Genomic DNA, 13,751 nt, shown 5'->3' on the forward strand with positions numbered 1-13,751 from the left:
GCATTGCCTCCTGCAGTGACTCAGCAGCGACCTAACAACAAACCGTGCAATTCACTATGAATCATCCGGGGACCGCCTCATTGGCCCTCAGCTTCGCCAATAACAAACACACGGAGGATGTGCCTCTCCGCTCAACCACCGAGTTCCTCAAAAGAGTATTCATTCGTACAGGACAAAACAGACGTAGTTGTTGTGTACCATGCCCATCCCATTGATCAACGCTACCAATCCCGATCCCAAAACGGACCAAAAACAAAACCCAGCAAACAGATCAGGCGTACCCGCATCTCAAAAACCCAATCCATAACTATGCCGTACCAATGATCCATGCTTCCGTGGCCAAACCAAGAGAGATCCCACATCATAAACCCATGCTAGGGTATCTAGTTCCCTAGATACAATACTATCCTCCATGCCATGCCAAACCATCATTCCCCATCCGAGACGCCAGCCCAGCCCAGCCCAGCCCAGCCCTCGCCTCTAAACAGGGCAATGCCAAAAGTGTTTCCCATCCGATAAACCCATTCCCAATCCCAACCCCCATGCCCATGCCCATGCCCATCCATCTAAGCCAGCTCAACCGCCGGACAATACCTCGGCCCGGCAAACCCCTTCGCCACCACCGCCTGAATATCAATATTCTTCTGCGGGTCCTGGTGGGTGCTCCACATCTTGAGCAAGATGAAGCGGGCGCTAACGGGGGGGTCGAAGCGCACGGTGCACTTGTTCTTGTCCTTCTCGATGAAGAAGTGCGCCAGCGGCGCCATCAGCTCGCCGCCGACCGCCCGCACGGCCTCTTGCGTCGCGATCTGCGACGCCTCCTGCGCCTCCTCGAGCGTCATGCCGTTCCCGCCAGCACCAGCACCAGTGCTAGTGCTAGCGCTGGCGCTTCCGCTGGCGCTTCGGTTGGTGTTGCTTGGTTGGTTGCTGTTGGAAGGTGCGCGGTTGCGGAAGCGGGAGGCGCGGTACCGCTGCTGCCGGAGGAGGGCGGCGGCGGCGCTGCTGCCGTGGTCGAGTTCGTCCTCGTCAACGGGGGGCCAAGACATGCGTGGGTTGTGGGGAAAGACTCGGGTGCTTTCCTCGTCGTCGCTGTCGCTTTCAAAGGGTAAGGTGCGCGCCGGCTGGCGGGTTGCCTGGCGATAGGCAGGCAGGTTTGAAGAGTGGTCTTCGCCGTCGCTTTCGTCGTCGCTACATACGGTGGTAACGTTGAAGGGGGGCGGGGAAGCGGTGAACTCCGGCGGAATCTGTGCTGTCCTGCCGTCGCCGCCGCCGCCGTCCTCGTCGTCGTCATCCGCGCCGTAGCTGTATGCCCGCAACGGCCGACGCTGTATCCGGGGAAGGTCGTCCTCCTCGTGGCGGAAGTAGACGGTCCCACGTCGGTGGCTGCGGGCAGGGAGATACTGGATTTGATATTGTGCGGTGCGGTTGAGCAGGTCGTCCGACTCCATGGACACAAACACCATGCCTTCTCGGATACTAATGGGCAACGATGAGCATGGCAGATCTCCGCAGAGTGGGTAGTGAAACGTACGGGCATGAGAACTTGGACCCGGGGGCTTTGATGACAAGTTCCTGTAAGCTGAACACGGTCCCGGCCTGGTGCTTCAAGACAATGTTGCAGCGATTGCTCTTGGTGCAGTAGACAGAGGAGTCGTTTTTGAGTATGTTTTCGGGTGGGTACGAGTGCTCGTCCGAGTAGAGGCCCCCGTCACAGCTCACGATTTCCATGCTGAGCTGGCCGGGCTCGATCTGGCCGTATCTGCCATAACGGAAGCCCTTGTAAGTCGGAGTGGTCCTCTCCGTATCCAGCTTTCGACGTTTGATGCGGCAGTTCGCATCGGCCATATCCACGTCGTTTGGTGTGTCCGAAACGGCGGAGGATGAACGCGGCATGACAGGATTGTTGGCAAAATCCACCAACGCTCGTAGTGCGTCAGGGTCGTGCATGTTTCGGTCTAGGTCATCAAAGGTAGCGCCCGCGTGCCAGTGAACGGGGCGGTAGCGCCTGGAACGGGATCCCGGCCCGGTAAACGTGGTAGGAGGGGCCCGCGGTGTCGGATCGAGAAACCGGAACGACGGGAGCGAAGAAAAATCGGGCGAGGCGGCAGCGGGAGGAGGCGGGGCGTTTGGGGGTTGCGGATCTCGGTTGAATCTCGGTCGCAAGTCTCCGTCTGGATTGGAGGCCATTCTGGCGACGGCCGGGTCTGTACTTTGGGTATTGGCAGACAAGTGCTGATTGAAGCTGGAGAAGTCGGGGTGGAATTGGCGGATTACCGAGGACCACCTCTCGGAGGCGCTGTCCGTCGATCGGTCATCGGAGGAGGAACCGGTGGGGTTGACGAGAAAGCGACGGATGGTACCGTCGGCGCCCCGAAATGTACCGGGTTCCAGCGGAGGAAGCAGAGGACGGTCGCCGGACTGAGTTATGTGTTAAAATTGCGGACGGGAGGAAATGCGGCCAGTTTCCGAACCAGCAGGCAACCTGGGGATGCGGCAAATGGCAGCAAATACAGGTGACACGAGGCCACGCTATTAGGCGGACCGTAAGAAGTACCGATTTCTTGAGGGACGACTAACCATGGGACAAAGCCGCAGCCTGAAAGAGAGGTTCGATTAGTGGAAAGTGAGAAAAGACGTTAACTCGCAGTAAGTTGAAATTGGTAGATTCACCACAATATGTATTGAAGTAGTTGAGGAACAAACCGGTCGGTTATCGGGGTGGGCAGCTCGAGGTGGAGATTCGAGGCCCTCAGTCGAATGGTAGCGCAAGTACGAGTTAATATGCAAGACGGGAAAGCTAATCAGCCAGGGTCCGTGGCTGGCACTGTGGCGTGAAAGCTCACGGAATGTTAGCCAATCAGGGACGGCTTCAAATGACAGTCCGGGCTCGAGGCTTCATTCTCGATGCCTTCATCACAAGATCTTCAAACAAAAAGGGAAGCGGCATTCAAGCTATACATTTTAATATTGGAATCTGCATCGAAGGTGATAAAACAAGAGCAAAATGAGAAATACGGATATAACCTGTAGGGAACATGTCAGATGGTGAGCGAACACTCGGCTTTCCGAGTTAACTGTGGGTCGCATAAAAATAGTGGATCAGGCAAACTGCTAGTTAGCAAATACTCGCATCCTGGCTGCTGCCGTCACCTAAACTGTGTACCTCTTAACGCAACCTCGCCAAGCTGCAATAGGTGCGACGGGCTGCAACGACACACAACCAAATGCAGGAACGAGTGACTGCTGCGTTTTCCAGCTTCTTGTTCATTAAACCTTCAGTTCCGAGTACATGCCCCAAATCACGGCGGGGTCTGCATCTTGAGCTCACCTAAGGTACGGGGCGAGATTCTAGGCTCAGGTTTCAGGCTGAGGTCCCAGGCTCGTCATTACGAATACCCACCTGGGCAGGCCGATTTCACGAGTTACAAGTCGACGGTGTTTAAGACCGGACAACTCACTGGCTTGCATCGGGCAGCCAACGGTTTTAACTTGCTCCAGCTGCGTTTGCGCTTCTGCTTGAAAACAAACGGACCTCGACCATTCTTTTCGGCAAGAAGGGTCAAAAGTCTCCGTGTTTGCGGGGAGCAATTGCTGAACTTATCCCTCCACCCTCAACCAAGCGACCTCTTCCAGGTTCTTAACCGACCTAACAATTGAACCTCGACTTTCCCACTCCAACGACATCCATAATTCACAAAAGTTCCCAAGTCTTCTCGATGGATCATCAACAAGCCCAGGTCCCAGAGCCAGCCGTCAACTTTGGCAATCAAACGGCCGCGACACCAACCATGCCAACTGATAACAACGGGTCGGTGCCGGCGCCAGGCAACGCCATCAGCGCCGGTAAGCGGTCCGCAATATTCAGTTTGCCATATCACATCCTCTAACCACCCACCAGATGAGATTGCCCTCTATGATCGCCAAATCCGTCTCTGGGGGATGAAGGCCCAGGAGAAGATCCGCAATGCCAACATCCTCCTCATCACCATGAAAGCGCTAGCCAACGAGATCGCAAAGAACCTCGTCCTCGCCGGCATCGGTTCGCTGACCATCCTCGATCCGGACCCCGTCACCCCCTCCGACCTAGGGGCGCAATTCCTCCTCTCAGAAGAAACCACCCCTCTCGGCACCAACCGCGCAGCCGCCGCTGCCGCCGCCCTCCAGCGCCTCAACCCCCGCGTGCGCATCCACATCGACACGGTCGACGTGCGGTTCAAGCCCCCCTCCTTCTTCGCCCCCTTCGACATCATCATCGCCACCGACCTCGACTCCCCCACCCTCAACATCATCAACACCGCCACCCGCCTGCACTCCCGCCCCTTCTACGCCGCCAACTCGCACGGCCTCTACGGCTTCCTCTTCGCCGACCTCATCGAGCACACCTTCGTCATCTCGCGCGCCAAATCCAACCTCCCCACCCCCCTCGGCCCGGAATCCCGCACGCGCTCCATCCTCGCCGTCGCCCCCAAACCCGGCGCCGAAGCCACCACGGAACTCGTCACCAAGCGCGAGCTCTACTCCACCTGGTACCTGGCCTCGGGCGCCTCCCAGCTCCCCGCCGACATCCTGCGCTCCCCGCGCCGCCGCCGCGCCGTCACCCCGCTGCTGTCCTGCTTCCGCGCCGCCTGGGAGTTCGCCGCCAACCACGCCGGCGCCGCCCCCCAGACCGCCGACCGCTCCCACCTCGCTGAGTTCACCCGCCTCTGTAGCGACCAGCATAAGGCGCTGGGCCTGCCGTCCGAGACGCTGAGGAGTGATGTGCTGAGGGCGTTTTTGCAGAATGTTGCGCCGTCGGCTGCGGCGGCGGTTGGGAATGGGGTTGCGAATGGGGGGGATGGTAGTGGTAGTGGTCGTGGCGGTGCGAGCGAGGTCGCGCCCGTGGCGGCCGTGCTGGGTGGGCAGCTGGCGCAGGACGTGATTAATGTGCTGGGGTGCACGCAGCAGCCAATTCAGAACTTTGTTGTGTTTGATGGGGAGGCTATGGAGGCCGGCGTGTATGCCTTGCATCCGGAGGGTGAGCTGGGGAGGGGGTTGCTGGTGAGTGCGGGGCCGGTGGTGGGGTTGGAGGAGGGTGTTGGTGGTGTTGATGGTTCTGTTCTTGGGGCTGGGGCTGGGGTTGGGGTTGGGGAGGGGGGTGCGTTGATGGTGGGTTGAGGGATGAGGGATGGGGGGTCGCGGGGTGTGGTTGTTGTTGTTGTTGTTGGGCTAGAGTAGGTTGGTTGGTGTTGGGTTATGTGGAATCATGTAATCAAAAGGATGCGAGCAATCCACGGTGTCTTTCTTTCTCTCTCTGTCGCTCTCTCTCGCGTTGTCGTGGGAGTATTTAGGGGCCGTGGCCAACTCGTTATCCCGGGGGGTTGATACTCAGATATCTTGAGGGGAAGACAATAGAACGATGGCAACGCTACGCTCTGGGGACAGGCTCCGGGTGGTTTTGCTTTAGACGGTGGAATTGCAACGCAGACCATAGTTTTCAGCACGAATGGACGTGTTCCACGTATTGAACTCTGAAATTGTGATGTGATATGCTTGAACACAACCGACTTGAGCACTGTGGATTGGATCTCCTGGAGGGATATGGGAAATTGGGAGGATCAACGAAGGGACAAAGAGGGGCTGTATACCCCTTCAGTATTGATTTATTATCTCTGAACACTAAGGTAGCACACCACCGACATGTACGGTTACTAGGGTCTCAGACTCACCGTACAGTTACTTTTCAACTTCATCATCGCCATCACAAACGGAGTTTTAGTAAGATAGGGCAGCTCTGATTCCTAAGTATGTACCTAGATACAGTCCAACAGCTACCCAGTAACGAAACGCAACGCAAAACCGCCTCAGGGACATCCGTATTCTCGCCCCTGGGCTTCGCAACCATGCTCTTTTGGTATCATCCGCACAAATGCCAAAGTCGATGCTATGCCCGAGTAAAACCTTGCCGGCCAGCTATGCAACACCCCCAAAAATGCAACTCATGGTTTTTCCAGCCCTGACCCAAACCAGAGACACCTTGCGTCATATGTTGATCCATCCATACGCCCATATCCTACCCGAGTTTCTCTCGCTCTCGCTCCTTTCCCATCATGATGAATGCATGATTCAAAAACTCCGGCTCGCTCCGTCGCTTGGAACTCCTCTGCTTGGAACTCCTCTGCTTGGAACTCCTCTACTTGGAATGTTTTTTTCAAGTCTGTGATAACCTCAGCCCGATTGGATGCCTTGGCCAACCTGTTATCCCCCATCTCTTTCCATCCACCAGTATTAATATTTAAGCCCTCCGAGATAGAAAGATTACGGGCTTGGGTTTGTATTGGTGCCAGTGCTCTGCGCACCACCACGGCTCCGCAAATTGTAAGGGCTCCTTGCCCGCGGGGCGCGAGTAGCGGCCCGCGCTCTCGGCTTTTTGGTGTCGCTCTTCGGCGCAGGCTGGTTATGTGTGATGGCAGGATTCGTGTTTGCCGCAGGAATAGGAGGGAAGTGACCCATGGGCGGTGCAGGTGCCGTTGCTGACGCCGATGTGGGTGTAGGAAGTCTCGCGTGGTTCTCCATGCGCGGCGCGATTGGCACAAAACGCGAGGGAGGTAAAGAGAAGGGAGCTTGAGACGCAGCAGTAAACCCGCGGCCATGGCCAGAAATGGGAGCAATGCTGGGGCCCGCGGTTTTGACCTTCTTCCCCGGTGGTCCCTCGTTGAGATCCTCCCTTGTGCGCTTCCTGTCGCCGCTCCTCTTGTTTGCAGGGCTGCCTCCGCTACTGGCGCCGCCTCCACCATCCGCCCTCTAAGCGGATGGTTCATCGGAGTTGGCGCTGCTGCCGGCATGTGCATCGCCCCTGGAAGGAGACGAGGCCGGCCTTCCGACCTTTCTGATATTGTTGTGGGTCCAGCCCCTGATCTGGGTGGGACCGTGCCTCGGCGGGGCCTCGACGGCACTGTAGTCTTTGATGGCCTCGCGATAGTCGAACTGGACGGTTCGTAGTTCTTGACCATTGCCCGTGTAGGATAGGCGATGGGGCGGAGTCGGTGCCGGCTCGAGCTTGCGGTATTTAGAAGCGGCCGCCGAGTTCGCAGCCGAGGAGCTTCCCGGGCGGGACCGAGGCGCTGAGGACCCAGCTGGTGCAAGGGGTTGCTGCCCTCCTTGGTAGTGGATGGGCGCCTGGCTACCGAGAGCGGACCCCGGCGCGGGGCCGAGCGGAGGGTTAGCCGGCTGGTGGTAAGGTGGAGGCGTGCTCATTCGCCGGATGGGTGCTGGTCCCATAGGTGGACAAGCGTGAGACGGCGGCTGGTGGGGGTTTCCTAGCTGCATCTGCGGCATCATGGACTGCATCGGCTGTGGCTGCCCCTGAACGGAGTAGGAGTTGTGAAATGGGCGGTTGGCTGCGGGTGGGAAGTAGGCACCGCTGTTCGAAGGCACCATGTTGTGATGCAAGGCTGGGTTGCCCTGTGGCTCTTGAAACGCCGGGGCCTCATTCAAAAGACTTCGCATCGGCCGCAGCGCCGGAAGGGCCTTGGCAGCGCTGGTGCTGGCAAAGGGGGTTCGCCCAGCCGACGGTTGTGGTCCTTGGTTGGTCATGGGGCCGTGTGCCGGGGCGAGGGGGACGCCGCCGTATTCCTGAACCGACGACATGTGTAGGGGAGGGGACGCCGGTTGGGGGTTGAGGGCGGTCCGGAGAAAGTCGTTGGTCCTGACAGGCTCCATGGGTGCCGACGGCCCATCCTGCCGGGCAAAGTGGGCAGGGTCGGGTGGCGGATATTCGGCTGACCGGGCGTATTCTGCCTGCTGGTGGTCGTATTCGCCCAGGGCCATCATCATCTCGAGCGGTGGTTGGCCGTGATGCGGCTGCTCGGTTGCGGCGTGTTGCATCGCGGGAGGCTCCGGGTGCAGGGCGAGATCGGCAAGGTAGGAGAGCCCGGTGGTGTCGGTGGCCACGGGAGGAGCAGGAACGGGGGCCTCTTGTGCCGTGGGAGGGGAGGGCTGCCGGGTGGAGGGGCTCTCGGTGAAGACGTCCCGGATGGCGTCGTAGGGCCGGGGCTGCTGGGCTCGCTTCGCCGCGGCCATGCGGGTGGCCTCCTCTTCTGCCTCGAGGGCGGCAGCGGCACCGAGAGCATCGCTGGCGAACTGGTCGAAGAGCAGCGTGTCCTCGACGGCGGGCTCGGGGGTGGGCGGCGATGGCTCGGGCTGGGCGACTTGGACGACTTGGGCGGGGTCGAGGCCCCGAGCGACCAATACCTCGGTCCGGTTCTTCTCCACAAGCTCGGCGTCTGGTGCGACGTCTTCTTGCGAGATGTCGTCCTGCTTGCAGGCAGCGCGCACCAGCCGTGCAACCCTCATTCGACGCTCGGCAACCTCGGTCTCGGCGTCCATCCTAGCGGCCTCGATGGTCCGCGAGGCGTGGATGGGGTCGCCGCTGGGCGGCACGAAGACGACAGACTTCCAGCCGTCGGCGGTGGGCTTGGGGGGCTCCCACTCGTTGACGGAGTCGGGCAGGGTTATGCCGAGGGTGGGGTGAAGCTTGTGCTTCTTCACCAGGTCGTCGTCCAGCTCCCCGGCGGCCAGGGTGGAATCCCAGATGCCGGCCCGGCGGTCGATGAACATGCAGTTCGAGCCGGGGCGGCCCAGGTACTTCCCGCGGCGCTGCTTGGTGGCGCCCTTCTGGACGCAGTTGGTCGAGTCCCGGAAACCGATGTCAAGGTCGTCCCACTCGAACAAGTTGGGCACCATGATGCGGTTGTTCGGGATGTCCATGCGAGTGGGTCGTCTCGAGATGAGACGAACACCAAACTCGTCTGGGTCCGTCGCGCCGCGGGGAATTGGGAGTTCCGGCCCGTCGTCCGGGGTTGCCACGCCGCTGACGACGCGCTGGTTGGCCGGTTCGGGGGCCGCTTCCTCTGCCGGTTCGGGGACGGGGGTCGGGGTGGGCGCGCCGGAGCCCGAGTCCGAGGTCGTCGCCCCGCTCTCTTCGATGGCGTCGGCGGCGCCGAGGAGGCCAGCCGGATGCCTGGGCATCTGGGGCGCCGTCTCGTCCCCCTTGGCGACGGCGGCCACCTTCGCCGCAGGCAAGCCCTCCGGCTGGCTATCTGCCTTCCGCTTCGGCTCCAGGGGGAGCGTCTGCGGCTTGACCATCAGCTGGGAGATGGTCTTGCCGGAATGCGGCACCTCGACGCCGCCTTCGGTCTCGCGAAAGACGCCTTGGCAGTCGGCGTCTTCCTGGGTGATCTCCTTGAAGAGATACCTGTTGTCGTCGTCGGCGGGCAACTGGAGAGGGACCAGGTTAGCTAACGATTCACGGGAAAATTGCGTGGTAAGAAGAGACTCACATCAGCGGGCAGACCGTTCTCGTAGAGAGTCTCGAGGATGTCCAGCTGGCGAAGGAGCTGGCCGTATCTGTCTTCGCATAGCTCGGCGACCTTGGTCTATGAAAGTCGATACGTCAGCAGAGAACACGGCGGCGGTTAAGGGAATGGTGGCGACTTACGGTATACTCTTCCATGACCTTTTGATGCTGGGCCTGCCAGACATGCTCTGCCATGGCGAGGCCGTGCTCGAGGCGGTCATTGCACTGTTGAATGGTCTCGTCGTGGCGGTCCCGCAGGAACTTCTTGGTGGCTCCGTATTGAGGCACCTGCTTGTAGAGAGCGGGGTCTTCGAGCAGCTCGTTGATGGAGCGGTCGGCGACCTCTTGAGCTGCCGGCTTAACCAACTTGCTGATGGCAAGGAAGGCCTGCTTCAGTTCTTGGGTGCGTTCATGGGCGGCCTGGACCCGGGGGTTTTCGTATACTTTTTGGCGACGTCCCCGACCGGAAGGTGCTTTTTGTTGGGCGGGTTTTGTGACTTTGGTGTTCCTGGGGCGGGTCCATCGACCACGACCTCTGCCTTTATTGCTGGGGACCGCAGTGGCTCTTGACGCGGCGGCATTCTGGGTGATGGCCACTTCTTCTGGGATGGCGCCGTCCATATCTGGTTCGTTGGCAGCCGCTTGGAGGCTGTACTGGCTCATCATGTGATTTGACGGTGGGTTGATGTGGGATTTGAGGTTGATTGGGAGTGATGGAAGTGATGGAAAACCCGAGAGTGGCCGGGTACTGGAGGTGTTGTTTATGAAGGTGTAAGTGGGAGCACGTGCGGATTCTACCTGCAGGTGACTATCCGAGTGTTCCATGCCCATGTGCCGATGGAGTGACGAGGAGGGAACGATCTCTGCACTGGTCTGATTGCGATTCGGGTGACCTGTCAAAGCGATCTCCCACAAGCTGCACGCCGCTGGCTGCAGGCTGCAGAAATAAAGCTTAGTGTGCAAAGGTCCACCGTTTTGGTAGGATGCCGTAGTCAAAGGCGATGACCGGGCGGAGAAAAGACTTGCGGAGAAGAAAGAGGCTGCGATCAAACAGCAGGTGAGGCGTGGCGTCTTGAAGGATGGACGTCGAATGCCAAGATGTGCTCACGGGAGGAGCGGGTGATGGTAAGTCGAGGCAATGCAGACGTGAATGAATGATGGGAATTCGACGAAGACCTCGATAGAGGAGAGAGGGGGTATGGAGAAAGAGGGAGAAGAAGATGCAGACGTATGGCCGGGAGCCAGAAGACGACGTCGATGACGACTTCTGCATCGAATGCAAAAAAAGCGAAGAAAGAAAGTAGTCGGAAGAGGTTGATCAACAAGACCGACGACGATTAAGTGAGTAGATGGAACAGATAGACACAATATACCAGAGGACCTTTAAATGAGATGGCCCTCAGCAATTGTTGTTCCTCGCTTGCAGCATCGCTTTATTGTATGTGTATTGTGCGCCGTGCTGAAGGACTTGACAATAAGAGACGACTGCTCTGGCTGGCGCTGGTTTTCCACACTGGCAGCCGGGCGGATCAGCCAGACCAACCGGGCCCCCCGTTACCTAAACCTACCCTGGCACGCCCATGGCACCAGCCTGGCCCCACTGAGGCTTAACCGAGTCATAAGCCAATCACAGCCCGTGGACTCCTTCCAAATCTGGACAGGAGCAAAGTCGTCCTTTTTTTCGTGGCTGGTTTTTTGATCTTGAATGTTGGAATTACGGTCATGTATGGGCAGAAAGTGGCATTATCAATTGGGTAAAATGTACTAGTCTATCTTATTGTTCCGATGATGTTATAGCATTGTCTGTGCATCGGGTGGCTGGCTGGCTATTGTTCTTTTCGTTCTGTTCTTCAGCCAAATGCCCTCCCTGGTAGACCCAGCCACATGTGGCGCTGGCCCAGCACCTTCCATTGCCGGATTCATGTTTGTGCCTCCTCAAGCCCCCCAAGCCAAGGCTACGTTCCATCAGGCACAGCATCGGAATAACTATCGCATGTGCTTTTACTACTAGCGGCGATGAATACTCGGCATCATACAGAATTATATACGAATGTGCAGGCTGGATTCCTCATCTCGATGCAATCTGAGCGCTGGGCTCGACCCTGCGTTCGTTCTCCCTGCTTAAGATACCTGTTCCTGACTTACCACTCCCAATTGCATTAACCCGCATCGCCGTGACGGAAGATGGGCAGGACGAACTAAAGCCGACGAATCCGGGGTATGGAACTGAATGTCGTGCACATACGGGTACCTGCCTATTCAACGTCGGATAGATAACTTAGAGGTTGCAAAACTTGTAAGGAAGCAGTCAATTAGCTTCCAGTTTGACAAGCAAGATTTTACAAGACCTGAACAACCGTAAAATATAGCAGGCGTTGGCGGTGTCTGTGATGAGCACCGCAAGCCTACCATCTGCTCGTTAAACCCCTCGATGCCAGGCTGGCAGTCGTTGATTTCTTCACCTTGTATTGCTTTGCTGTTGCTGCTGTGTTGTCCTCTCTCGTGACTGGCCGCATCTCAAACAGGCATTGGGAACCCACAGCTTTAACTCCGGAGCCGCCTTGGCATCTACCATCCAATACCAATCCCGGGCAGTCCTGAATCAAGCTCCCCCACAGCCAACCACGCAAGTCAGTGGCGGCTGGGGCCGAGCAAACGGCAAGTCATCTTTTTTCTCTCTTTTTTTCGCGGCCAATTTCCGAATTTCCGGCCGTCCGGAGCTGACCTTGGTCTATCCCGAACCGATCCCGACCACTACGAACACTGCCGTCGCCGCCCGAGCCGAGTCCTCCGACCTCGCTCCCGGCCCAGTTTTTATTTTTTATTCATCGACAGCAACGATCTTGGAGTAGTTGGATGATTGGCCATGGCCAAAGGCCGCGGTTTGCTGCAGAACGCCGTGAAGGCCGTCAAGCAGCAAAAAAAGACGGATAAGACGAAAAAGACAGAAAAGACGGTGCCTGGATCCAAGTCGGCGCCCGCATCAAAGAAGCCTGGGTCTGGACATCCAGCAGCAAAGAAGCAGAAGTCGGGCAACACCACCACTACCAACAAACCCAGCAATGGCCCTCAGCAACAAAACCAAAAACCAACCATCCCCTTCTCCCCCTCCGACTCCATCCTCCTCATCGGCGAAGGCGACCTCTCGTTCGCCGCCTCCCTCATAACCCACCACCACTGCACCAACGTCACCGCCACCGTCCTCGAAAAAGACCTCGCCGAGCTCTCGGCCAAATACCCCCACGTCCCAGCCAACATCTCCGTAATCGAAGACCCCTCCCAACCCAACAACCGCCTCCTCTACGGCATCGACGCGCGCAAACTCCCCGCCTTCACCACCAAGCCCCCCCCCTCCAAACCCAACCCCAACCCCAACAACCCCAACAACCTCCACACCCGCACCACCACCGCCACCCCAACCCCCACCGGCACCATCAAGCGCATCATCTTCAACTTCCCGCACACCGGCGGCAAATCCACCGACGTCAACCGGCAAGTCCGCCACAACCAAGAACTCCTCGTCGACTTCTTCCGGCGCGCGCAGCCATCCCTCGCCCCCGGCGGCACCATCGTCGTCACCCTGTTCGAGGGCGAGCCCTACACCCTGTGGAACGTGCGCGACCTCGCCCGCCACGCCGGCCTGCAGGTGGAGCGCAGTTTCCGGTTTGTGGCGGGGGTGTATCCGGGCTATGAGCATGCCCGCACGTTGGGGGTGGTGAGGAATCGGAAGGGGGGGGTGGCGGTGGGGGCGTGGAGGGGGGAGGAGAGGGCGGCGAGGAGTTTTGTGTTTGTGAGGAAGGGGGAGGGGGAGGGGGATGGTAATGGGCGTGGTGGTGGGGGGAGGGGGAAGAGGAAGAGGGGGGAGGAGAGTAGTGACGAGGAAGAGGAGGAGGAGGAGGATGGGGAAGGTGATTGGGGGGATGAGTCTGAAGATGAAGAGGGAGAGGATGAAGAGGAGGAGGAGGAGAATGATGTTGAAGAGGAGGAAGGGGACAACAGGAGCGAGAGCGGGCCTGAAAATGAGCCCGGGGATGCGAACCCTTCGAGAAATGGGGATTGAGGCATGGTTGTTGCCTTGCCATACATCATCAACACGCCTAAGCTCTCATCGGGGCACCAGCACGCGAGAGCTACCGCCAGCGCTAACTAGCAAGGGATACGATTCCCTGAGCCTCCGAGAACATGTCTGGGATCAGACGTACTCTATTCTGGCACTCGATCTAGGCCCCTAGGCCAAGCTCGGCTCGCGGTGCTGCTTCTAGTTCCAACATCTTTACCACTAACGTCCTCAACTAACGTCCTCCCGTTAGCTTTGAGGGCAATGGCCGGCGATTCTCGCAACTTTCCGGCATTACCGCAATCGAAAACAATAGGATAAGCTGGGTATTTACCACCTTGACAAACGAGGCGGTTTTAT

General features: G+C 58.5%; 4 protein-coding genes across 4 annotated transcripts; 2 read left to right on the top strand and 2 right to left on the bottom strand.

Annotated features, from left to right (window-relative positions):
• Positions 1 to 445: 445 nt before the first annotated feature.
• On the bottom strand, positions 446 to 2,760 carry F5144DRAFT_172845 (uncharacterized protein). The gene is made up of 3 exons (XM_066782635.1): positions 2,578 to 2,760; positions 1,532 to 2,418; positions 446 to 1,476 (listed from the first exon to the last, which is right to left on the bottom strand). Exons 1-3 carry the CDS (start codon positions 2,578 to 2,580, stop codon positions 567 to 569), a joined length of 1,800 nt encoding a protein of 599 aa, XP_066644545.1. The 5' UTR covers positions 2,581 to 2,760; the 3' UTR covers positions 446 to 566.
• A 956-nt stretch (positions 2,761 to 3,716) lies between these two features.
• F5144DRAFT_591459 (uncharacterized protein) lies at positions 3,717 to 5,154 on the top strand (the record flags this gene model as incomplete). Its single annotated transcript, XM_066790278.1, has 2 exons — positions 3,717 to 3,843; positions 3,899 to 5,154. The coding sequence occupies 2 exons, from the start codon at positions 3,717 to 3,719 to the stop codon at positions 5,152 to 5,154; spliced, it is 1,383 nt and encodes a 460-aa protein (XP_066644546.1).
• An 833-nt stretch (positions 5,155 to 5,987) lies between these two features.
• F5144DRAFT_645084 (uncharacterized protein) lies at positions 5,988 to 10,000 on the bottom strand (the record flags this gene model as incomplete). Its single annotated transcript, XM_066792866.1, has 4 exons — positions 5,988 to 6,780; positions 6,862 to 9,255; positions 9,318 to 9,413; positions 9,476 to 10,000. 4 exons carry the CDS (start codon positions 9,998 to 10,000, stop codon positions 6,295 to 6,297), a joined length of 3,501 nt encoding a protein of 1,166 aa, XP_066644547.1. The 3' UTR covers positions 5,988 to 6,294.
• A 1,907-nt stretch (positions 10,001 to 11,907) lies between these two features.
• On the top strand, positions 11,908 to 13,136 carry F5144DRAFT_508516 (uncharacterized protein; the record flags this gene model as incomplete). Its single annotated transcript, XM_066786504.1, has 1 exon — positions 11,908 to 13,136. A coding segment is annotated over exon 1 (936 nt), but the record flags the coding sequence as incomplete, so codon positions are not given.
• Between the last annotated feature and the right edge of the window lie 615 nt (positions 13,137 to 13,751).

Source organism: Chaetomium tenue (assembly GCF_020726465.1).
Source record: "Chaetomium tenue strain MPI-SDFR-AT-0079 chromosome Unknown F5144scaffold_3, whole genome shotgun sequence".
Taxonomy (NCBI): Eukaryota; Fungi; Ascomycota; class Sordariomycetes; order Sordariales; family Chaetomiaceae; genus Chaetomium; species Chaetomium tenue.

What these genes read in the sequence shown, in the direction of transcription:
- F5144DRAFT_172845 (XM_066782635.1), bottom strand. An exon ending in GGGTCCAAGTTCTCATGCCC is followed by an intron (nt 1,477 to 1,531) that starts GTACGTTTCACT and finishes GTTGCCCATTAG; the next exon opens with TATCCGAGAAGGCATGGTGT.